This window comes from Ranitomeya variabilis, chromosome 2 (genome assembly GCF_051348905.1).
Source record: "Ranitomeya variabilis isolate aRanVar5 chromosome 2, aRanVar5.hap1, whole genome shotgun sequence".
In the NCBI taxonomy this organism is placed as follows: domain Eukaryota; kingdom Metazoa; phylum Chordata; class Amphibia; order Anura; family Dendrobatidae; genus Ranitomeya; species Ranitomeya variabilis.
Genome location: NC_135233.1, coordinates 1,073,384,232 through 1,073,410,330, shown reverse-complemented (window position 1 = coordinate 1,073,410,330; position 26,099 = coordinate 1,073,384,232). Strand labels below are relative to the sequence as shown.

The window sequence follows — 26,099 nt, the reverse complement described above, 5'->3', positions numbered from 1 at the left end:
CTGTCCAGACAGACCTGTGTCTCTGAATTTATAACAAGCTAAGTAGTACACATGAAATAGGCCAGGTGTGATCAGGAGGGAGAAGCAGAAGGGAGACTGGTCACAGACAGAGGAGAGGATTAATTAGAAGTCAGAAGGGAAAATGCAAGAAGGAAATAGATCCAAATGGAAAATAAAGCTAACTGTTTATTGGCATCAAAGTAATTAAAATGAGAAAACATGCAGGGGAAGGAAAAAAACAGTATTAGCAGATAGCAGTCCTACCAGGAATAGCAGGGCGAGGAAAATAAGGAAAGTTGGGTGATGGTGATGGGATTGGGGGTGCAGCCAGCGGACATACCAGGAATAGCAAGGCGAGGAAGATCAGGAAAGTTGGGTGATAGTGAAGGGATTGGGGGTGCAGCCAGCGGACATACCAAAAATAGCAGGGTGAGGAAGATCAGGAAAGTTGGGTGATGAAATTGGGGGTGCAGCCAGTGGACATACCTGAGGATGAAGCAGATCGATTGTCAGATTGATAGCAATAACGAAGCATAGTAATAATAATAATGAAGCATCTATAGCAGGGGGTTATTTTCTGGCATATTTCTGCTGTCATATTTGCTGTTATCCTTTTAGAGACATCCTTCAAGAGACAGACCACGGACCAGGATGATTTGAAGGTTTTTATTTCCACAATGCACTTCAACTTTAGACTAGTGTCTTTTTCAAGTGAAAAAAACAATTGCAACTATCCTATATATAAGTGGAACTTTTGTATTTTGGATAGCAGTTTTAGGAATATATCTGGTTAGAAATAGAAATACTGAGGTCATCTATTTTTTCTGTGCAGCTTTATAACACATATCCATCTGTGATGCGCTGGTTTGCGAATGTGTCAGAAAAGATGATCAGGAATGCAAATGAAATCTGCGCCTTCATTCAAGACACCTTCAAGATCAACAGGGAACAACTGGATGTAAATGACCAGAGGAATCTTATCGACTCTTTCTTGGTGAAACAACGAGAGGTACTAACATACATACTGTTACATGTGTGGCAGAGCTGAGTTTGTCATCTGGAATAAATAAAGTTGAAAAAACAAAGTAATTTTGTTTGATATAGGATTGCAGGAAACCTTTGTTTAGTTGTGGAGCTATATGGCTTGCTGGGATGTTGTTGCTGTATTTTAGAAGTGTAAATTTTGTAGTAGTATTATAAATGGCATATGGTAGCTGGGGCTGTTACAGATTACAGGAAACGGAATGAGTAACTGTTGTAACAAAATTTATTTCATAAATCAATAGTACACATGAAAATCTGTAATATATCTTATATTACATACCTGTCCCGAGTATGCCAGGCTCCACTTCCTTCCACTGAGTCTGCTGCCCTCTGTTGTGCTCCACGTTGGGTTTTGTAAGTTGCCCGTCGTGGATCAATAACGTCATCTACCTAAACCTACTTAATGCCCATTGACACTCACACCTGGGTCTTGGGACTTAGACTCCTAGTCCTAGGTTAGGTGTGATTCACCCTCTGGCTGTTTGTGTTCAGCGTTTGATGTTGAATTCATCCCTGCTAGATTCCACTTCATTCATTGTGCTGATCTTAAGATTTCTGGTGAGCCTTTTACAGTTATTGCTGCCCATGTGCCTTCTTCCTTGATGCATCAACACCAGGGTTCATGTGCCAACCCAGACCGTAGGCTTAGAGGATCCACCTCACCTGGTGAGCATTAAAGGGACCCTGTAAGGTGCCCCGTGCACCAAGAACTAGATGTAGTTGTCTCTACATATGTAAATACCCTGCCTAACAGGTCCTTTGTTACATGACACATAGAGCACCCCCATGGGGCCGTGGGGTGCTCGGTACTGGGTCCCTCGTTGCATGTTTGTGATACCTGGATGCAGTTATCCTTCTTTGCCTCCAAACGTAGCATCACTCTCCCCGAGAGGAAAGCAATACCACTGCGATGACCAGGACCCTGGGGCGTCGCATTCCCCCCCCCCCCATTAAATCCAGTACTCCCGGACCGGGAAAAGAAAACAACAATTTACAAGTTAAATAATGCAAATATTTTGAAAAACATATTTGAAAGACATTTGAACAATTATAAAACTTTGGTTTCCCTTTATGGGAGGTGAGGACACTTGAACGTTGCAAAATCAAGTTTGTAAAAGTACATCTGTTATTGTCTTTGGTCAGATGAAGCAAAGAAAGGCTCTTCCCATGCCGGCAAAGTGGGCAGAACCAAGTTGCACCTTGAGGGTGCCAAACTATTTACAAGGAAAGTTTTTGGGTAAGCATTGTCCATTACCGCAATGTCCATTTTTAAACCTGTAACAAAGATAAGCAAGCAATTCAAACATGTAACAGCAATCATTGACATTTTTAATCCCTGTAGCAAGCTGGGATTTGACCTTTGGTACTACGAGTAGACCTACGTAGTTCCTGATCTAACATGTCTGCTGTTACTGTAGTGGACCCACTAGTGTGTGTACTATCTGTAGGCCTGCATTGTGTAAATTGGGCAAGAGTCTGCATCTTCTTAGATTCACCATAGGTCTGACAAGTTCACCAATATCAGAGGGTGGATTCTCTGATTCCACTGCTGTGGTGACATTTGCTGCTTGAACCTATTGGTGCAGAGTCTCTTCTGGTTCAGGATGGTCTGGAATCACATTTTGTTCTGGTATTTCCAGCTGGGGAAAAGTTAAGACAGGTATCACGATGGCCTGATGTACTTGAGTCCAAGACTGGGGAAAATCTCCAAGAACAGTGTGAATCTTTTTTTCTTCTGTTTCCATGGGTGGAGATCTTCCTGGATCTGTTTCTTTGTTCCTCAGTTTATCAGGGCATTTGTTCAGATAGTCTTTGGTACTGCCGTCAAAGTTTCTCCTCCATCTTTGCTGATAAGACAGACTTTAGTATTGTCAAAGTTGGAAGGTGAGATGGTATATGCTTCTGCTTCCCACTGATCATCAAGTTTGTGCATTCTCCTTTTACGCTTTAACACTTGTTCACCTGGTGACAAGGGAATAGCAGCAGCACGTTGGTTGTAGTCTCTCTCTTGTTTTTGTCTGGCTTGGGATAGACTTCTTTCAACACACTCTTGTATTTGGCGGTACTTTTGTTGTCTCTCAGTATCCCAATCTGCATCAGATGAGGTATTTTCTGGGGATAGGACTTCCATGTCTAGATCAACACGTAGTTTTCTGGATCTTCCTCATCAGGCATGCTGGAGTACAGTTGGTGGAATTCTCTGGTTGTGGTTGTACAAGTCTACCAAGTCTGGCAACTTTTCTGGCCATAAGTTCCTTTCCTGTATAGGTAAGGTCTTCAGTAGGTCAATCACTACTTGGTTCATCTTCTCACACATTCCGTTGGTTTGCAGGTGGTACGGTGTTGTTTTGATCTTTTTGCATCCATAGAGGTTGCAGAATTCTTGAAACACTTCCGCTTCAAAGGCTCGACCTTAATTCTATTTCTTCGAGTGTTTCTGAATCTTCCCCCATATCTGGCAAGTTGGGCATTCTGGACAATGCATCGGCATTCGCATTCTTGTACCCTGCGTGGTACTTGATGGTGAAATCATAATTGGACAACCGGGCCATCCACCGTTGCTCCAGGGCACCAAGTCTTGCTGTGTCCAAGTGTGTCAGTGGATTGTTATCCGTGAAGACGGTGAATCTTGCTGAGGCCAGGTAGTGCTTGAATCTCTCCGTCACTGCCCAGACGATGGCGAGGAACTCCAGCTTAAAGGAACTGTAGTTTTCTGGGTTCCATTCAGTGGGACGAAATTCCCTGCTGGCGTAGGTGATTACCCTTTCTTTGCCTTTTTGGACCTGGGACAACATGGCTCCTAGTCCCATGTTGCTGGGGTCCGTGTTAGTGTTGAGCGATACCGTCCGATACTTGAAAGTATCGGTATCGGAAAGTATCGGCCGATACCGGCAAAGTATCGGATCTAATCCGATACCGATACCCGATACCAATACAAGTCAATGGGACACCAAGTATCGGACGGTATCCTGTATGGTTCCCAGGGTCTGAAGGAGAGGAAACTCTCCTTCAGGCCCTGGGATCCATATCAATGTGTAAAAGAAAGAATTAAAATAAAAAATAAGGATATACTCACCCTCTGACGCGCCCTGGACTTTACCGCCGTAACCGGGAGCCGTTGTACCTAAGAATGCGCGCTTGAAGGGCCTTAGATGACGTCCGCAGCTTCTGATTGGTCGCGTAGCGGTCACGCGACCGCTACGGACCAATCAGAGTGCCGTGACGTCATCTAAGGCCCTTCAAGCGCGCATTCTTAAGTACTACGGCTCCCGGTTACGGCGGTAAAGTCCAGGGGCCGCCGGAGAGGTGAGTATATCCCTATTTTTTATTTTAATTCTTTCTTTTACACATTGATATTAATCCCGATACCGATTCCCAATACCACAAAAGTATCGGATCTCGGTATCGGAATTCCGATACCGCAAGTATCAGCCGATACCCGATACTTGCGGTATCGGAATGCTCAACACTAGTCCGTGTACAGCACAAATGGTTAATCATATTCAGGGTAAGGCAGTACCTTATCTCCCATCAGAGCCAACTTCAAACCAGTGAAGGATCTCTCCAGTCCGTCGTCCCAGTCAAATGGCTACTCTTACCCTTGGTTTTCTTGGATTGGCCCACTAACAGGTCTTGTAGTGGCGCGGCTTTCTTGGTGAAGTCTTTGATAAATCTTCGGTAGTAGCCTACCAACCCAAGGAACTGCCGGACTTCGTGGAGGTTGCTGGGCTTTGGCCAGTCTCTGATCACAGTGACCTTGTCAGGGTCTGAGGCCACTCCTTCGGGGCTCACCACATGGCCCAGGTACTGCACTCTGGGCTTTAACAGATGGCATTTGGATGGCTTTACCTTCAGACCAAAGCTAGACAGAGCTTTGAACACATACGTGAATCTTGGAGAATACGATGACATCGTCCAGATACAGCAAGACAGTTTCAAAATTCTTAGGTCCAAGACAGCACTCCATCATCCTCTGAAACATTCCTGGGGCGTTGCACAGTCCGAACAACATGTAGTTGAATTCACAGAGACCCATCGGTGTGGTGAAGGCTGTCTTTTCCTTATCCGACTCTGCTACGGGAACCTGCCAGTACCCACAAGGTGGAGAAGTAGTTAGCAGATTTTAAAGCAGCTAATGAGTCTTCTATTCTAGGCAAATGGTATACATCCTTGTGTGTAATGTGGTTTATCTGCCTATAAACTACACACATTCTCATGGTGCTGTCCTTTCTCCCGATGAGGACAAAGGGAGCTGCCCAGGGGCTACAACTATCTCTGATTACCCCAGCCTCCTTCATCTCTCGTAACATGTCTTTGGCACACTCATAATGAGCTGGAGGTACAGGATGGTATCTCTCTTTAATGGGCAGATGATCTACCGTGGGGATATGATGTTAAATCCCTTTTACCTGCCCAAAATCTAGTGGGTGTTTGCTGAATACCCGCTCATACTCATGGACCACCCTGTAAGCCCCTTGTTTCTGATGTGACGTGTAGAATCAGTGCCCATGTGTAGTTTCTGACACCAATCTTCCATTTATCCTGCAGAGCCATTGTCCTCCGCCTGGTTGGACGGGAACAAGTTTGGCAATTGTAGCATATTTGGTTAAGTGGACCGCTTTATCTCCACAGTTAAGGACACGTACTGGCACCCACCCCTTGTGGACTTCAACCACCCCTCGGGCTGTCAGGATTGTGGGCCTACTATCCGAATACACAGGTTCTACCAGGGCCTGTTAGTCTTTACCTCTGAGGCCTATTGCTGCCCGACACCATATTAACATTTCACTCATGGGGGGTATTGCGATGGGGACTGAATCACTCACTGTGGCACGGCCAATTTCTCCACCAGATAGCTCTATCTGCTGTCTCTGTACTAGAGCTCTGATTTCTTTCTGCAAAACACGTTGCTCACTGGAACCAGCAGTTTTGGCCACCTGTTGTAATAAGACAATAACCTCTGCAAGACAATTTTCTATGACATTAGTGCCAATGATCATCATGGGGTTACGTTCATGTCGGTCAATGTCAACAATCACCATTCCTTGGGCCTTCAATTCTATCTGCCCCACCTTAATGATGACCTCTTTGTATCTCACTTGTGGTAATGGCTGACCGTTATTGGCTACTATTCTGAAATCATCATCAGGGCCACGAGTAATCTCTGTGTCAGCCCAATAACGTTTATATAGAATGTAGGGCATAGTTGTCACCTGAGAACCAGTGTCCAACAAAGCTTCATTGGGGATGCCGTCGATCACTATGGGAAGAACAGGTCGTCCTCCCACGTATGTGGCTCGCCAGTTGTTTGGGCCTGGTCGTCCTACTCCTGGGGATTGGCCCTCTGCCCCAGGGGTTGCTCATTTAAATGACAGTACCTTGCAATGTGGCCTGCCTGATTGCAGCGGCAGCAGATGGGTCGTCAATCTTGATGATAGCGATCGTCGTCTCTTTCTCTGGTCGGCGTGATCCTCTTCTGTCGTCGCCAGGGAACATCCTCCGGTCTGGAAGCAAGCTTGATCTTCACCTTGGGGGGCCTCTTGTAGGGACTGCACGGTCCGGGCTAATGCAGCAAAGTTCTTGGTCAGCTCCTGCAATTAGGTACACGGCTGCGATCGCCGCCGACTCCCCTCCCGGATTAGACATGTCTCTTTCCACTCGCTAACCTGATAGAAGTCGGCATCTCCTCTTGCGGCTCCGCTGCACGACGTCTTCACTTCTGGCATTCCAGGCAGCAGCTGGCTCCGCCCACGAAGGTATGTCTCCTCCCTCTCGCGCTCCACGTGGCACGGCAATGGCGGATTTCGGCTGCAATTTTTGGCGGCAATGCGCAATGCACAGTCTTTTAACACAAATCAGTTAGGCACAGTCTTTTAGGTGCACATGACCCAATTCACGGGGTTGGGTAAATCCTGTTCATGACACCAAAGTTGGAGCACCCCCATGGGGCATCGCCCCCCAAGAGCAGTGGGGTACTCGGTACCAGCTCCTTCGGTTCACAGGGGGATGTCATGGTGGCTGACCCGGTCCATGGCCCTGGGACATCCGTGTAAAAGGGAAAGGTCTTTAAGGGGATTGTTCGTGACGCCACCTGTGGTATTCAGTCAGGGTGACTGACACTGCTTTAAGAGGTCTGCTGGAGGTGATGTTATGGCAGCTAGATGGTATACCTTCCCACTGGTGAAGAATGTCCCCAGGGCTTCCCAGTATGTAGATGGTGAATAATGAATGGTGCAGTGAAGAACGAGGACACAGGGTTGCAGTCTCTTTACCTTTACAGAAGACTTCAGCATCCACAGTCCAGGGCACCAGATCACAGGGCAGGCAGAGTCCGGTCAGTTTGGAGGCAAGTCCAGACTTCCCTTATTCAGGTGGAAATCAGTAGCCTTCCTTTGCGCTGTGGTGGTGTAGTCCCTTACTGCCCATGGCTTCACATAAGGGTCTCACATATGCAATGTTTCCCTCTCTCTGTCCCTCATATAGGATAGGACAATACCCATATGACTGGTGACTTGAGCCTGTTTATAGGGTATCTTAGATAACTCGGCTCTGTAGTTGTCACTGTGCCTCCTGGGTGTAAGTGCGGACAGGTAACCTGCAATTAGCTGTCCTGACGGTGTCTGAAATAAGGCATAGAGGTCCTTACTCCCTCGGTGTTCCGGCTACCAGGATGTTGCGACTCAGAAGGAGACAGCTTGAGCGGGGCTGGTCCCCTTCTGGTATCCACTCCTTTGCTTTGCTTTCCTTGCACGCTCGCTGCAATACAGCTCTGCCTTTCAATGTCTCTTTCTGGGAGCTGCAGCTCTGAGGGCATGCACAGCTCCTTTAACCTTCCATCCTCCTCGGATTCTGGTCTGGAACTCACTAGCAGAACTCCTGTCTGGAGCTCTGACAGGAACTGAACCCTTTCCCTCCAGATCAGGATGTTCTTATAGGGAAGTTCACCTAAAACAGGCTTAGAGCTCCCCCTTCTGGTCTGGAGTGTGAACATGTTGCATGTTATGATACCTGGATGCAGTTATCCTTCTTTGCCTCCAAATGTAGAGGAAAGAAATACCACTGCGATGACTAGTACCCTGGGGCGCCGCAGCACACATAAACAGATCTTTATCAAATGTATTTCTAAGGTCCATTTCTGATATGTAAATGAGGATTTGACTAGTGGGTGGTGCGTTATCTCCTGCCGAATACAGATTTTACCACATATGAGAGGGAAAGATCAGTCCAGATAGAAACAAATGCCTCTTGTAAGATGATAAATGGAACCTGTCAGACTAGTTGACTCACTTAGCATATTATCACAAGGCTGTGGGCACAATAGCATGGCTTGCAAGCGTCGGTATCATCACCAGCGCTATACATACCTTGTGAATTCACACAGCTTCTTTCCCTCACCTCATTGATCTTCTGTAGCCGGGTGTATGTGTGCCGGTTTCAGAGAGGCATACTGCGCATGATCATAAGTGTAGAAAATTTCCGGTCTTGTGCCTCTCGAAAGCTGGCACACGTACACCTGATTTCAGAGGATCAATGCAATGAGGGAAATAGCTGCGCGCATGGGCATGGTATGTAAAGTACTGGCAATGGCACGGGCGCTTGTAAGTAGAGATGAGCGAAGTTATTCGTGTTCCCTCTTATTCGGCAAGCTATAGCGGTTGCCGAATAAACTGCAGAGGAAACCTGACTTTCTGGATCTTGTTGCCCAATCAGCTGATCAGCGCTGCAGAGGAATGTGGCACGACTGTATCACAGTCACAACATATGTATGGAGTGCCTGTTTGTTGGGCTCTCCATGTGGAGCGCCCCCATGGGGCCGTGGGGTACTCAGTACCGGGTCCTTCGGCTCACAGGGGTGGCTTACCCAATCCATGGCCCTGGGACGTCCGTATTAAAGGGAAATGTCTTTAGGGGAATGTTCGTGACGCCATCTGTGGTATTCAGTCAGGGTGACCGATGCTGCTTTAAGGGGTCCGCTGGGGTAATGTTATGGCAGCTAGATGGTATACCTTCCCACAGGTGAAGTGTATCCCCAGGGCTTCCCAGTATGTAGATGGTGGATTGTGAGAGGCGCAGAGAAGAACGAGGACACAAGGTTGCAGTCTCTTTGCCTTTACTGAAGACTTCAGCATCCACAGTCCAGAGCACCAGACCACAGGGCAGGCAGAGTCCGGCCAGTTTGGAGGCAAGTCCAGAGTCCCCTTGTCCAGGTGGAAATCAGTAACCTTCCTCTAGCGCCGTGGTGTTGTAGTCCCTTACTGCTAAGCTTCTCATAAGGTCCTCACAGATGTTATAGATGTTATGTCTCTCTCTCTGTCCCCCGGATAGGATAGGACAAACCCATATGACCGGTGGCTTGAGGCGTTTTACAGGGATTCTATCATGCCCCAGCATCTAAGGGGTGCCACCTTGCCTCCTGGGTGTAGGGCGGACAGTTAGCATGAAATTAGCTGTCCTGCCGGTCTCTGGAGCAAGGCATAAAAGGTCGTTGCTACCTCGGTGTTCTGGCTACCGGGATCCTGCGCCTCAGAAGGAGGCAGCGACCCCCCGAGGAAGCATACGCGAAATGCGCGTCGGGGCCGCCGGACATACATTGGCACCGACGATTTTGGGTAAGACTGGCAGAGCTTCATGATTACTTTTACCTATTTTTTGGTCTGACAAGCAGTGACCTATATGGCGGTACTGGGCACATGTGCGTTCTTCCTGCACTATGCACTTTAATGTTTCATTCATGATTTATTGATTGATTGACAAGTCCCGAACTGCCATTGGCTCTTGCTCTCTCTGCGCCCTAGGTGTTATTTGCAGTGTTTGTCTGCCGCACATGAACTATATGTGTACCTTGTATGTTATGTCTGTTATTTTTGTAATATGAATACAATTAATAAAAGTTGTTACGCTTTTTAGCTTATTATGCTTTTTTCGGGTTTATTTATACTCCGTGTTTCTTCTGTAGGATATGTAGGGCTGATCCCCTCCTGGTGTCCACTCCTTTTGCCACGACTTCCTTCACTCTCTCTGCAATACAATTCAGCTTCTGTGTCTCGTCCTAGGAACTGCAGCTCTCAGGGCATGCACAGCTCCGTGTCCTTCTTCCTCGATCTCTGACAGGATCCCACCCCTGCCAGGGACCAACTACCTGAGCAAAGCTCAGCCAGCAACTCTCTAACTTTCCCTACAGGTCACCAGTTTTACCAATGTGGGGACTGACCTAATAAATAGGAGCAAGAGCTCCCCCTGGTGGCCTGGAGTGTGAAATGTGTTGCATGTTTGTGATATTTGGATGCAGTTGTCCTTCTTTGCCTCCAAACGTAACATCACTCTCCCCTAGAGGAATGTTACATTACTGCAATGACCAGGACCCTGGGGCGCTGCACATGCATGTGTCGTGACTGTAACACATGCAACTGCAGCGCTAATCAGGCAACACGATCCAGGAAGTCAGGTTTCCTCTGCAGTTTATTCTACAAACGCTATAGCTTGCCGAATGAGAGGGAACACAAACAAATTAATTCATCTCTACTTATAAGCCATGTTATCACATCCACAGGGGTGTGACAATATGCTAAGTGAGTCGATTAGTCTGACAGGTTCCCTTTAACATCTTATCAGAGACACTTGCTTCTACCTGGACTGATCTTTCCCTGTCACATTTCGTAAAATCTGTATTTAGTAGGAGATGATGGTCAGTGCTTATAAAATCCTTTGGAAGGGTGAGGTGTAGGCAGGGGTGGATTAAAGGTAGCCAGGGCCCCGGGCTGTTCAGACACTGTGGGCCCCCGGTCATGTGACGGGGTCATGTGACGGGGTCATGCGACGGGGTCATCATATACCTGAACCAGATTATTCCAGAAAAATAGTTGCTGTGTGAAACTATAACCTGTCAAACATCCATTGATCTAGTCAATTTACCCTTCAGTTAGGAAGAAAAAAAAAACCCACAATACTATCACCATAAGTGCCAGTATTCACAGGAGATCTGTACTTAGTATGCAGTGTCTGTGTAGAGGTAATACAGTGATCACTGGTGACATTATACACAGGACCTCTGTATATAGTATACAGTGTATAGTGTCAGTGTATAGGTAGCACACTTACTCACTAGTGACATCTCTAGGTGAAGTCCTTCGTGTTTCATCCAGCACAGACCGCCATCACTTCATCCAGCCAGGACTCGTCTCAGCAGGAAATAACACAGTTATCTCGAGCATCGCTTGCAGAACACATTACTTAATTTTTCCCAACTTCTACATTACACCACATGAAGAAAGAGGCAACTTGGTGTCACTCTACACAGTAACAGGACCGCCCCCATTTAAAACAGTGTCCTCAAAAAATAAAATAAATACATCACTGCAGTAATAATATCCCTTAATTAGCCCCTATGGTAATAATAATATCCATCCTGCCCCATCAGTTTGCATCGTATACATCCTGCCCCATGATCCTACACGATCTGTCTCCAATCCCGCCCATGTCTTTCATTCTGCCCTGTGTCTCCAGTCATGCCCCATATCTACATTCTGCCCATGTCTCCAATCCTGCCCCATCTGTCTCCAGTCCTGCCCCCAGTGTGTCCTGCATCTCTGCCCCCAGTGTCCAGCATCTCTGCCCCCAGTGTCCAGCAATCAGCCCCCAGTGTGTCCAGTAATCTGCCCCAGTGTCTCCAGCATCTCTGCCCCAATGTGTCCAGCATCTCCGCCCCAATGTGTCCAGCATCCTGCCCCCAGTGTGTCCAGCATTCTGCCCCAGTGTGTCCAGCAATCTGCCCCCACTGTGTCCAGCAATCTGCCCCCAGTGTGTCCAGCAATCTGCCCCAGTGTCTCCAGCATATTGCCCCCAGTGTGTCCAGCATATTGCCCCCAGTGTCTCCAGCATTCTGCCCTCAGTGTGTCCAGCATATTGCCCCCAGTGTCACCAACATATTGCCCCCAGTGTGTCCAGCATTCTGCCCCAGTGTGTCCAACATTCTGCCCCAGTGTGCCCAGCATATTGCCCCCAGTCTCTCCAACATATTGCCCCCAGTGTGTCCAGCATTCTGCCCCAGTGTGTCCAGCATGCTGCCCCAGTTTGTCCAGCATTCTGCCCTCAGTGTGTCCAGCATATTGTCCACAATGTGTCCAGCAATCTGCCCCAGTGTCTCCAGCATATTGTCCCCAGTGTGTCCAGCAATCTGCCCCAGTGTCTCCAGCATATTGCCCCTAGTGTGTCCAGCATTCTGCCTCCAGTGCTCCAGCATTCTGCCCCCAGTGTGTCCACAATATTGCACCCAGTGTGTCCAGCATATTGCCCCCGGAGTGTCCAGCATATTGCCCCCAGTTTGTTCAGCTTATTGCCCCCAATGTGTCCAGCATATTGCCTCCAGTGTGTCCAGCATATTGGCCCCAGCATGTCCAGCAAATTGCCCCCAGTGTGTCCAGCATTCTGCCTCCAGTGCTCCAGTATTCTGCCCCCAGTGTGTCCAGCATATTGCCCCCAATGTGTCCAGCATATTTCCCCCAGTGTGTCCATCATATTGCCCCCAGCATGTCCAGCATACTGCCCCCAGCATGTCCAGCATATTGCCCCCAGTGTGTCCAGCATTCTGCCTCCAGTGCTCCAGCATTCTGCCCTCAGTGTGTCCAGCATATTGCCCCCTGTGTGTCCAGCATATTGCCCCCTGTGTGTCCAGCATATTGCCCCCAGTGTGTCCAGCATTCTGCCTCCAGAGCTTGAGCATATTGACCCTAGTGTGTCCAGCATATTGCTCCCAGTGTGTCCAGCATTCTGCCTCCAGAGCTCCAGCATATTGACCCCAGTGTCTCCAGCATATTGCTCCCAGTGTGTCCAGCATTCTGCCTCCAGTGTGTCCATCATATTGCCCCCAGTGTGTCCAGCATATTGCCCCCAGTGTGTCCAGCATCTCTGCCCCCAGTGTCTAGCATACTGGCCTGGGCCCCCCGGATTGCCGTTCACAATTATAAAAAAAAAGAGTTCTCCTCACCAGGCCGCGCTCCTTCGGCGAAGCAGCTCCCTCCAGCAGCGCACACTCACCGGCGACTGACAGTGACGCATCCGATTGGCTGGTGGCTGCACATCAATAGCATTTAACTGCCGCAGTGCCAGTAGGGGCCCGGTGAGCAGATGAGATGGGGCCCATACGCTAGTCAGGGCAGTAATGCCCTTATGGCGGCAGGCAATCTGAGCGGTAGCCCAGGGCCCCCCCACACCACTGAAGGCAGTAAGAGACATTCTGCTGCAAGTTTTCTTGAAATAACAGTGAAACAGTTCTCCATAGAACTTTTTGAGTAGAGATGGGCGGACACCTGGATGTTTGGGTCAGGTGGGTTCGGCCGAACAGTTACAAAAAGTTTGGATTCGGGTACCAGAACAGTACCTAGAACCCGAAACTGGACCCAATTCACTTGAATGAGGGCTCAAACATCCAGTGTTTGCCACGCTGTCATGTGCATGGAAAAAAAGGACAGCACTTGAATGACATCAGGGTGCAGTCCGATTTCCATGGACTGACAGAATGGACAAGATAGAGAACTTTTTATCTCCATTTTTTTCTCATCCAAGACAATCGGATCACTATGACCACAGTCTGTTAAATCTTTGCTCAAAATGTGATTCACATAATCGGCCAAATTCTCTAGGATGAGAGAAAATACCGTCGTCTGCACCTGCCCTTAGTTGTATCAATAGCGACACAGAGATAGGAAAGGTGGTGTCAGAGTGTAATTTATTAATGTATTCAAATATCCACATATTTCTTTTTGCTTTTGCAATGCAAAAGCTTGGGCTCATTCCCCCCTCACCCACCTTTTTACTCTTTTCTCTCTACTATTTTTTTCCTCTTTCTTTTTTACACCTATTCAGTTGGCTTGAAAATCTAATTTTTTGCAGAAATTTGTCAAAGATGGAAAATGTGAATTTCAAAAGGTTTGATCATAAATAGATAAATAGATATTTAGAAAAAATGGAACAGCACGATATTTATTAGTGGGTGCCAGGCCTCCTAGACAATAAGTCCAATACTTGCTCAAATCCAGACAGAGATAAAATAAATGAAGGCCGCACGCCATATGCTTTAAGATGAAGAAAATGTGGACTTTAGTGAAACCCGCAGAGCAACGTTTCAGCTCACACTGAGCCTTTCTTAAGCAAAAGCTTGAGAAAGGCTCAGTGTGAGCCGAAACATCACTCTGCTATGTGGGTTTGAATAAAGTCCACATTTTTTCATCTGAAAGCATATGGAGTGCTGCCGTCATTTTTTTTTTTTTTATCTCTGTATGGATAGATAGACAATACCAAACAGTGATAATATCCAAGCAAATAGAGGCAGCTCTCCAAGTTCAAAAAGTATAGATGCTCTATTGACCCATTGTGATGGCGACATTTTGTTCCACCTGCGGAACTTTCTCAAACCCTAGGCTTGGGAACTTTCTCAAGCACTTGGCTTGAGAAAGTTCTACACTTGGAATGAAATGACACCATCACAATAAGTCAATAAAACATTTATACTTTTTTACCTTAGAGTGCTGCTTCTATTTGCTTGAACATTATTAAGGTTTCGATTTGCCCCCACTATTTCCATTTTTAGCTGTTGCTGGTGCTCCATCATTTTTTTGTTCTCATAGATAATATTTAGATAGATAGATAGATAGATAGATAGATAGATAGATAGATAGATAGATAGATAGATAGATAGATAGATAGATAAACAAACAGATAAACAGATAGACAGATCTGGCCCTTGGCATTGCAAAATGCCAAGAATGCTTCAGTCTTATTATATGGCCTTATTCACACCACAGGATAGATAGATAGATTGAAAGATGATAGATAGATAGATAGATAGATAGATAGATAGATAGATAGATAGATATAGATTGATCTAGTGAATGGGAGAATATGGAAATGCCCAGCACATATGATAAACTATATTATAGAAATAGTGGGAAAAGTGTCATAAACAAAGACATTTTATGACACTGCTGCTATAATGCTAAGGCTATAAAACAATGCTAAAAGTGCTGTTTTAACTACCAAGTTCATGCTCTTTTAGAAGCTGCTCTGATCTGCTACATTAGCAAGAATCCATGTGCAAACAATATTTACAAACACTCTCCTATTGTTAGTTTCTCTGCCCCCTTCTCCATGCTCCGTGTTTGTAACTCATGTTTGAGTTTGGATTCTTGCTAGAGCAGCAGTTCATAGTGGCTTCTAAAAGAACATGTTTTTGATGTATTTTCTACATTAGGAAAAGCCAAATCCAAAATTATACTTCACCAATGAAAACCTAACACAGCTGGTTGTGGATCTCTTTGACGCTGGCATGGATACAACCTCAACCACCCTGAGATGGGGCCTTCTACTAATGATGAAGTATCCAGAAATCCAAAGTAAGAGACACACTTTATGTGTGGGAATGTATCATTTTTACTTCATTTTGCTGTTACTATTTAAAATCAGACAGTGATAGACATTTTTTCTCATTATCTGCATTTACATTATTTTCTTTGGATGATTATTGTGGCAGCCATGTACCTTCAACTGTGCTGCTCAGCAGGTCAGACATTTATTTTACACCAGCTACATATGCCTTCCCTACTTCGGACACATCATATGAAGAGAGAAATCACTGAAGAAGGAAGTCATGGTCGTTAAATATAAAGGTACCTTCACACGAAACGACTTTGTAACGATATCGCTAGCGATCTGTGACGTTGCAGCGTCCTGGCTAGCGATATCGTTTAGTTTGACAGGCAGCAGCGATCAGGATCCTGCTGTGATGTCGCTGGTCGCTGAATAAAGTCCAGAACTTTATTTGGTCGTCCGATCGCCGTGTATCGTTGTGTTTGACAGCAAAAGCAACGATACCAGCGATGTTTTACACTGGTAACCAGGGTAAACATCGGGTTACCAAGCGCAGGGCCGTGCTTAGTAACCCGATGTTTACCCTGGTTACCAGCGTAAAAGTAAAAAAAACAAACAGTACATACTCACCTGCACGTCCCCCAGCGTCTGCTTCCTGACACTTACTGAGCGCCGGCCATAAAGTGAAAGTGAAAGCACAGCGGTGACGTCACCGCTGTGCTCTTAGGGCCGGAGCTCAGTCAGTGTCAGGAAGCAGACGCTGGGGGACGCGCAGGTGAGTATGTACTGTTTGTTTTTTTTACTTTTACGCTGGTAAAGCGCGGCCCTGCGCTTAGCAACCCGATGTTTACCCTGGTTACCCGGGGACCTCGGCATCGTTGGTCGCTGGAGAGCGGTCTGTGTGACAGCTCTCCAGTGATCAAACAGCGACGCTGCAGCGATCGGCATCGTTGTCGCTATCGCTGCAGCGTCGCTTCGTGTGAAGGTACCTTAAGGAACAAGATGAGGAGGTAGTCCAGCATTTCGATGTCTTGATACTATTGTTGTAGCTGTTTGCGTTCTGACCCAAAGTCAGATATGCCAGATCACCAGTGAGGCCAAATTAGGAGGTCACGCCTCAGATAACAAGCTCAGAGAAAAGCACGCACACAGGTTATGAGCAAATCACTTTTCTGGTTTAATAATACAAAGAGGCAGTATTTGTATTCCATTTACAGCAAATGTAACTCAATGTAAGTCATGTAGCCCCCCGCTACCCAGGGTCATGCTTTATTTACCATATACCCAGAACATGTTGTTGCTGACTATCAGGGCCGGTTTTAGACAAAACGGGTGCCTGGGAAAAATTCAAAGTGGGGGCCTCCAATCCTGAAATATTTCACCAACAACACTGTTAGGCCCCCTTTCACATGTCCATATAATACACGTACATGTTACACCGATATCAGGGTCACCAGTGTTTTCAATCAGGGTATCGTCCATGTGCCATCTGTGTTTTTCTGGTATGGATACTGGAAATGAAATTACAAAGCTTCTCACATACTTTCCATCTTAAACACGGACGGCACACTGACGGCACGCGTACAGCACATGTACGACACATGGACGGCTCACAGACGGCTCACGGACGGCACATGAATGGCATGTTTACATGGACCCATTGACTTGTGTTGGCCCTTGTCATCTGTGCTGCTGGGAAAACATACATGAGTGCAGCTCCGTAGGTTAAATAGGGCACACATGGCACTCGTGAAAAACATGATACCCGGTTGTGTGAAGGAGGCTGTATAGTGACATAATAGAAAACATTAGCAGAATTGCCGTCTTTTTCTACATCCTACCTCACAAACAGCAGAATAAAAAAACGATTAAAAAAAATGGTTCGGGGTCCCTGATGGTCATTATTCACTTTGCAGCTATACTATAAGTTGCTGCCACAAGGCCACTGCAGCCCAGTGATAAGACTAGCGGAGACTCCCAAAGCATCGGTGCTGGAGCTGTAGGGAATTTATCATTTCATGCTAATTATTTTTACATTCTCTGGAAACCCCTGTAGTGTCTGTTCACACCCACCATTTTTGCTGTGGATTGATCTACAGTGTTGGCAGGAAATATTCAGCTTTTTTTGCAGCCTTTTCACTTTCATTATTGTATCTCATTCATTTGACTAGGGAAAGAAACGCTGAAAGACGACGGCAACAGATTTATAAAAAAGTGTCTCCTGGCTGGTGTCTGGGTCTGGCCGCTGTCCGGGTCTGGCCAGTGTCCGTGTCTAGCTGCTGTCTATGTCTGGTCATTGTCTGTGTATGGCCGCTGTTCATGTCTGGCCAGTGTCCGTGTCTGGCTGGTGTCTGGTTGCTGTCCGTGTCTAGTCGCTGTCAGTGTCCGGCTCCTGTCCGTGTCTGGCCGGTGTCCGTGTCTTGCCACTATCCATGTCTGGCTGCTGTCCATGTCTGGTCGATGTCCGTGTATGGCTGCTGTCCATGTCTGGCCAGTGTCCGTGTCTGGCTGCTGTCCGTGTCTGGCCGCTGTCCGTGTCTGGCCGCTGTCAGTGACTGGCCGCTGTCAGTGTCCGGCTCCTGTCCGTGTCTGGCCGGTGTCCGTGTCTGGCCGGTGTCCATGTCTTGCCGGTGTCCATGTCTGGCTGCTGTACTGGGACAGCGTGGAATAGCATAGTAGACTGCACTATTACACACAATATTATATTAAGCCCTGTTCACAATGCGCTACTACAGTGTGTCTGGGTGCTCTGCTTTAATCCCCCTAAAATGGGGAATTATGTGAATCCTGACAGAGCCACACACTGCACTGACACAAGCAGAGGTCAAATAAATTTATTTTTTTCTGAAATTGACTGATTTATTTTCTTTTGGTATTTGCACACTGTCAGGAATTGGCAGCGCTTTGGATGTAGCACGTGTTCGCTGATCGCTATTGAACGCAGGTGATTCCGCATTTGTTCACTGAACCTTGCATATTCACAGAGTCCAGTATATTGTACGGGTGAAATTTATCTTGTGAAGGCTCGCGTCTCCGCAAGATAAATAGACATGCTACGGTCTGGAGAGATGCACCACATGTCCATCTCCACAGGTGATCTGCAGCCTTTAGCTCAGGCAAAAGAAAGTATAAGTGTCCAGTACTTCAGGCTCAGTCCTGGAACTTTAACACACACTGGAGGCTTCCACCTCCCCACATACAGGTCCTGTGTTAAGCAGTAGCCTACATTATATAGCTATAACCACACCCAGGAACACATCACATGATTTGTCACATGGTCATGATATCACCGCAGGTCCTCAAACACATATAGAGGTATGGTGATGCCCCTACCCAGGGGTGAGATATGTGAGTAGCCAGACACTCCCATCTCTCACAGCTACCCGTAACCCAAACCCAAGTGTACAAAATGATCCCTTAGTGCTTATGTGCATTAAAGAATACACTCCGGGTTGCATCACAGAGACAAGCCATCTCTGTGACACATACCTCCAGTCGACTTTATAACCCTTTGCCATGCTACATACCTCCCCCTCTGCCTAAAGCCATGGGGCTTTGCACTTTCCCCTACTAGACAAGGGATTCTTGAGAGGGCATCCGCATTTCCGTGTAGCTTCCCAGCCCTATGTTCTACATTGAAGCTGAAGTCCTGCAGGGCTAAGAACCAATGGGTGACCCTAGCATTTCTACCCTTCGGTTCCCTCATCCATCTGAGTGGGGCATGGTCAGATATAATCTAAACTTACGTCCCAACAGAATGTACCACTTTATGGCCAAGCACTCCTTCTCTACTACTGAGTAATTCCTTTCACATGAAGGTAAAGAACAGCATGCTCCTCCCAATGTATCTCCTGGGAAAGAACTGCTCTTACCCCAATATCAGAGGCGTCTGTCTGAAGAATAAACTCTTTCCTAAAGTCCAGGGCAATCAGAACGGGTTGTTTACACAGAGCCCCTTTCATTTCTTGGAAGGCTGACTCTGCCTCTTCGGACCATCTAACCTTTACTGATTTTGTCCCCTTTAGAAGATCTGTCAGAGGCGCAGCCACTATGGCAAAGTTTGGGATGAACCTCCTGTAATAACCCACGATCCCCAGGAAGATTCTAACTTGCTTTTTGGAGAGTGGTCTTGGCCATATTTGAATTGCCTCCACTTTATTGATTTAGGGTTTTATTTTGCCATGACCCACTACATATCCCAGGTACTTGGCTTCTTCTTTACCCAAGGCACACTTCTTCGGGTTTATTCCAAACCCTATCTCCCTTAGAGCATCAAACACTGCTTGGACCTTTTCCAGATGACTCTCCCAGTCTGGGCTAAAGATGACAATATCATCCAGGTATGAAGCAGCGTATGGCTTATGAGGTACAAGGATTCTATCCATAGCTCTCTGGAAGGTCACCGGAGCTCCCTGCAGGCCAAAAGGCATCCGAACGTACTGGAAGCATCCATTCCTGTGCCATGGGGATCTTCCAATACCCTATTTCAAATCCAAGGTGGTTATGTACCTGGCGGGCCCAAGTCTTTCGATGAGCTCACCAACGTGTGGCATGGGATATGCGTCGAACTTTGAGACCTCATTCAGCTTCCAATCATCATTGCAGAGCCTCCATTCACCATCAGGTTTTGGAACCAGGACAATTGGGCTCGACCAACCGCTCTTGGATTCCTCAATGGCCCCAAGCTTCAACATATGCTCCACCTCCTTGGATATTACTTCTTGACGGGCCTCAGGAATTCGATAAGTCTTCACGTTCACTCGCACATGTGGCTCTGTCAAGACCTCGTGCTCTACGACCTTTGTGCACCCCTGGAACTCTGAAAACAGGTCATTGCTCTTCTGGAGTAACTCCCGGCACTGCTGTTTCTGGACCTTCGATAGCGTCTCTGCTATAGTAACTCCTCCAACCTCACCTTCTGGGTTGCCCAGCAAGCATGGAATTACCGCTGGCTCTCTATCTTGCCATGGCTTGATGAGGTTGAAATGGTAAACTTGGATTGGTTTCCCTCTTCCGGGTTGGCTAATCTTATAGTTTACCTCACCAATAGGGTTGAGCGACTTTTATTTTTATAGGATCGGGTCGGGTTTCACGAAACCCGACTTTCTCAAGAGTCGGGTCGAGTGAAATCAGCCGATACTATAAAAAAGTCGGAGTCGGGGTCGGCCGAAACACGAAACCCAATGCAGTGCAATGGGATACTATGGTTTCCAGGGTCTGAAGGAGAGAAAACTCTCCTTCAGGCCCTGGGATCCATATTTAAGTGTAAAATAAAGAATCAAAATAAAAAATATTGATATACTCACCCTCGGCTTCTTTCCGGCAGCCTTCCTTCCTAAGAATGAGCGCGTGAAGGGCCTTAGATGACGTCACGGCTTGTGATTGGTCGCGGCCGCCCATGTGACCGCTCACACGACCAATCACAAAGCCGTGACATCATCTAAGGCCCTTCACGCGCTCATTCTTAGGAAGGAAGGCTGCCGGAAAGAAGCCGAGGGTGAGTATATTCCTATTAGGTATATACTCACCCTCGTACGTGCCCTGCTTCTTTCCGGCTGCCTTCCTTCTTAAGAATGAGCGCGTGAAGGGCCTTAGATGACGTCACGGCTTTGTGATTCGTCGCGTGAGCGGTTACATGGGCGGCCGCGACCAATCACAAGCCGTGACATCATCTAAGGCCCTTCACGCGCTCATTCTTAGGAAGGAAGGCTGCCAGTTAGTACCAGAGCGCGTCCGAGGGTGAGTATATCAATATTTTTTATTTTGATTCTTTATTTTACACTTAAATATGGATTCTGATACCGATTTCCGATATCGTAAACATATCGGAACTCGGTATCGGAATTCCGATACCAGATTCAGAAGATCGCCGACCTCATGGCCGACCCCACACAGGGGTCGGGTTTCATGAAACCCGACTTTGCCAAAAGTCGGCGACTTCTGAAAATGACAGACCTGTTTTGCTCAACCCTACTCACCAAGCTTCTCCACTACCTCATATGGCCCTTGCCATTTGGCCAATAACTTGCTCTCCACCGTCAGAACTATAACAAGAACTTGGTCTCTGGGATTGAACTGCCTCACTCTTGCTGACCGGTTGTAGACCCTGGCCTGAGCTTCTTGTGCCTGATGGAGGTGTTCTTTCACAATGGGCAACACCTTCGAAATCCTCTGCTGCATCAGTGCTACATGCCCAATGAAGCTTCTGTGGGGCGTGACTTCAGCTTCCCAGGATTCCTTGGCTATATCTAGGAGACCTCGCGGATGTTAGCTATACAGAAGCTCAAATGACGAGAACCCCGTGGAGGCCTGTGGAACTTCATGGATAGAAAACAGCAGATACAGTAAGAGACAGTCCCAGTCTCTAACGTCTTTCTCTATGGCTTTTCTTAGCATGCTCTTCAGTGTCTTATTAAACCTCTCAACAAAGCCATCTGACTGAGGATGGTACACTAAAGTCCTCAACTGGGAGATTTTCAAGACATGGCACAACTCCTTCATCACCTTGCTCATAAAAGATGTCCCCTAGCCGGTCAGGATCTCGTTCGGCACACTTGTCCGGGAAAACACATGGGCCAACTCACGGGCTATACTCTTCGCGGAAGAATTTCCCAGGGGAATTGCCTCAGGATAGCATTAGCATATTCCAGGATGACTAATATATACTGATGGCTGATTTAACTAGGGGACCGACCAAGTCCATGGCAATTCTTTCAAATGGCACCTCAATAATGGGCAATGGCAGAAGGGGGCTCCGGAAATGAGGGGTGCGGGCAGTTAACTGACATGTAGGGCAGGAACTGCAATGGTTCACTATTTACCGGTGACACCCAGGCCAATAGAACCTCTGCACAGCCCGTTCCTGAGTTTTTTCCACGCCCAGTTGTCCACCCAAGATGTGTAAATGTGCCATGTCGAACACCTTCCATCTATAGGGACCTGGCACTATCAACTCCTCCCTTATTTTCGTGACCCAGTACAACAACTCCTCACTCAACATAAAATACAGAAATCTTGTGTCCGCCCCCGGCTCCTGTGCAACCCCATTAATGACGGTGACATTGTTAAAGGCTTCCCTCAGAGTTGGGTCCCTATATTGAGCAGTCCCAAAATTGTCACGTGCCACCCCTAACTCTGGAATGTCAGATACAGGAGACACTTCCTCCTCATTCCCTACTAAGACACAAAAAGGAAACCGGTCTGCCTCTGGGTGTGGCGATATCTTATTAGGTTTCATTGCTTCCTTACTCTTGCTATCGACCTCAGAACCCTTTCCCCACAGATCCCAAAACAAACAGAAATCCTTGCCTATAATTATAGGGTGCAACAAGTCCCGAACGATGCCGACTTCATGGGACTCAGTGCCATTCACCGTCTCAATTTCCACTCTGGCCATAGGATAGTCTTTTGCATCACCATGTATGCATCAAATGCCGACAATCTTCCCACGAGTAGGTTGAGAGGAAAATTGGTCCTCACAAGGGTAACTAAGCTTCTGGAGTCTAGCAGCGTTGTTACTGCTCGACTTTTCACCTTCACGGGACGTGCTTGAGGCCACTTGTTGGATGGAGAGTTCATACTGCAGGCTGGATATGCATAGTATGAACTACAGCATCCTATGCTACAGTCCATCTGCTCGGTGGTCTGGGGACAATGGGCAGATATATGTCCTGGCCTGTGACACCTTCAGCAAATAACATCACCTTGGGCACCACCTCCCCCGCCCTTTTGACCTTGGACTCCCCACCCCCTTTTGGGACTCTGCCCCTGCTGGGACCTCAGTACGGAATGGGCTGCCTCCCCAAGGAGCCTTCCATCCCCTGCTATCTATTGACCAGTCTGACAAGTTTAGCAGCATTCCAGGGATCACCCTAGGCAATCCAAGTCTGTATGGGCCTCGGCAGGGAGTTCACAAACCGATCCATCACCACTCGTTATACCATTTGGGAGTAGGGTTGAGCGACTTTTACTTTTTCAGGATCGAGTCGGGTTTCGCGAAACTCGACTTTGTCAAAAGTCGGGTTTGGTGAAATCGGCCGATTATTGCGAAAAGTCGGGGATCCGACCGAAACACGAAACCCAATGCAAGTCAATGGAGAATCAAAGTCGGCAGTGAGTGGAGGACAGGAAAACACCAACAGAGCCCATTTTAATGCCAAAAACATCAATTCTTGTTACTTAAGTGTGTCAATCTTAATTTACCTTATAATAATAGTTAGCCATTGAACATTTGGGGGTCATTTGGCAACAGTTGTGGGGGGAGTAGGGCTGGCTCAAGTTTTTCGTGGGCCCAGCAAACGCGGACTACGTCACGGCGGTGGAGCAGGGAGAGGTAAGTATTTCAACTTTGCAAGTGCTGTGATCCTGAGCAAGCAGGGGGGGCACACTCGTTCTCATTGCCACTGGCACAGGGCCCCTCAAAGTACGGCGTTGTGATTGACGGCGGGGGCGCCTCCCACCGGCAGAGACACTTTTGCGTACTATGAGGGGCCCTGTGCCAGTGACGTCACCATTGAGTATGCCCCCCACCTGTTGAAGGAACCTGCACTTTCATCTGCACCTTCCTCTTTGTCCCCATGTAAGGTGGTATACAGGTCCTTCTCAAAAAATTAGCATATAGTGTTAAATTTCATTATTTACCATAATGTAATGATTACAATTAAACTTTCATATATTATAGATTCATTATCCACCAACTGAAATTTGTCAGGTCTTTTATTGTTTTAATACTGATGATTTTGGCCTACAACTCCTGATAACCCAAAAAACCTGTCTCAATAAATTAGCATATTTCAACCGTCCAATCAAATAAAAGTGTTTTTTAATAACAAACAAAAAAACAATCAAATAATAATGTTCAGTTATGCACTCAATACTTGGTCGGGAATCCTTTGGCAGAAATGACTGCTTCAATGCGGCATGGCATGGAGGCAATCAGCCTGTGACACTGCTGAGATGTTATGGAGGCCCAGGATGCTTCAATAGTGGCCTTAAGCTCATCCAGAGTGTTGGGTCTTGCGTCTCTCAACTTTCTCTTCACAATATCCCACAGATTCTCTATGGGGTTCAGGTCAGGAGAGTTGGCAGGCCAATTGAGCACAGTAATACCATGGTCAGTAAACCATTTACCAGTGGTTTTGGCACTGTGAGCAGGTGCCAGGTCGTGCTGAAAAATGAAATCTTCATCTCCATAAAGCATTTCAGCCGATGGAAGCATGAAGTGCTCCAAAATCTCCTGATAGCTAGCTGCATTGACCCTGCCCTTGATGAAACACAGTGGACCAACACCAGCAGCTGACATGGCACCCCACACCATCACTGACTGTGGGTACTTGACACTGGACTTCAGGCATTTTGGCATTTCCTTCTCCCCAGTCTTCCTCCAGACTCTGGCACCTTGATTTCCGAATGACATGCAAAATTTGCTTTCATCAGAAAAAAGTACTTGGGACCACTTAGCAACAGTCCAGTGCTGCTTCTCTGTAGCCCAGGTCAGGCGCTTCTGCCGCTGTTTATGGTTCAAAAGTGGCTTTACCTGGGGAATGCGGCACCTGTAGCCCATTTCCTGCACACGCCTGTGCACGGTGGCTCTGGATGTTTCCACACCAGACTCAGTCCACTGCTTCCTCAGGTTCCCCAAGGTCTGGAATCGGTCCTTCTCCACAATCTTCCTCAGGGTCCGGTCACCTCTTCTCGTTGTACAGCGTTTTCTGCCACATTGTTTCCTTCCAACAGACTTACCATTGAGGTGCCTTGATACAGCACTCTGGGAACAGCCTATTTGTTGAGAAATTTCTTTCTGGGTCTTACCCTCTTGCTTGAGGGTGTCAATGATGGCCTTCTTGACATCTGTCAGGTCGCTAGTCTTACCCATGATGGGGGTTTTGAGTAATGAACCAGGCAGGGAGTTTTTAAAAGCCTCAGGTATCTTTTGCATGTGTTTAGAGTTAATTAGTTGATTCAGAAGATTAGGGTAATAGGTCGTTTAGAGAACCTTTTCTTGATATGCTAATTTATTGAGACAGGTTTTTTGGGTTATCAGGAGTTGTAGGCCAAAATCATCAGTATTAAAACAATAAAAGACCTGACAAATTTCAGTTGGTGGATAATGAATCTATAATATATGAAAGTTTAATTGTAATCATTACATTATGGTAAATAATGAAATTTAACACTATATGCTAATTTTTTGAGAAGGACCTGTAGTATGCGGGAAGGGGAACCTGGGTTTCAGCAGGGTCAGATTCAGGCTGTGTAGAGTGATGGGGGAATGTAGTGGTCTGTGTCAATGTACCAGCAGACTCATCTAGCAGTGGCTGGGCAATGGGCAGGAATGAGGAGGAAACACAGATATAGGCCCAAAATAAAAAAGTAGGCTAAAAGTTGTTAAAAATTGGTAACAGGAGTAAACAGGCAGCATTGGTTTGTTCAGTGGAGGAGAACAACAATCAGCGGCAGACACCATTAGTAGGCCCAACCAAACAAGTAGGCCAAATGCAGTTTCATATTCTAAATATAGGCCGAAAGCCTGAAGATTGAAGCTCAGCTTTGTGTAGTAGAGGAAAACAAGAGGCAGCAGCAGACAACATTACTAGGCCCAAACCAAGAACTAAGCCAAATGTAGTTTCATATTGTTGTTACAGGCCGCAAGCCTGAAGCTTCAAGCTCAGCTTTGTTTAGTAGAGGAAAACAAG

At 46.9% G+C, this 26,099-nt stretch overlaps 1 protein-coding gene across 2 annotated transcripts in view; it reads left to right on the top strand.

The window, feature by feature from the left end:
- The window catches only part of LOC143808684 (cytochrome P450 2C8-like), a 189,763-nt gene that overhangs the window by 113,811 nt on the left and 49,853 nt on the right, over positions 1 to 26,099 (top strand). Inside the window, exons 6-7 of one of the 2 annotated variants that reach the window (XM_077291593.1) lie at positions 833 to 1,009; positions 15,290 to 15,431. In XM_077291593.1, the coding sequence (XP_077147708.1) occupies positions 833 to 1,009; positions 15,290 to 15,431 (319 nt within the window). The remainder of the gene's footprint in view (positions 1 to 832; positions 1,010 to 15,289; positions 15,432 to 26,099) is intronic. The other variant, XM_077291594.1, reaches the window with a different exon arrangement.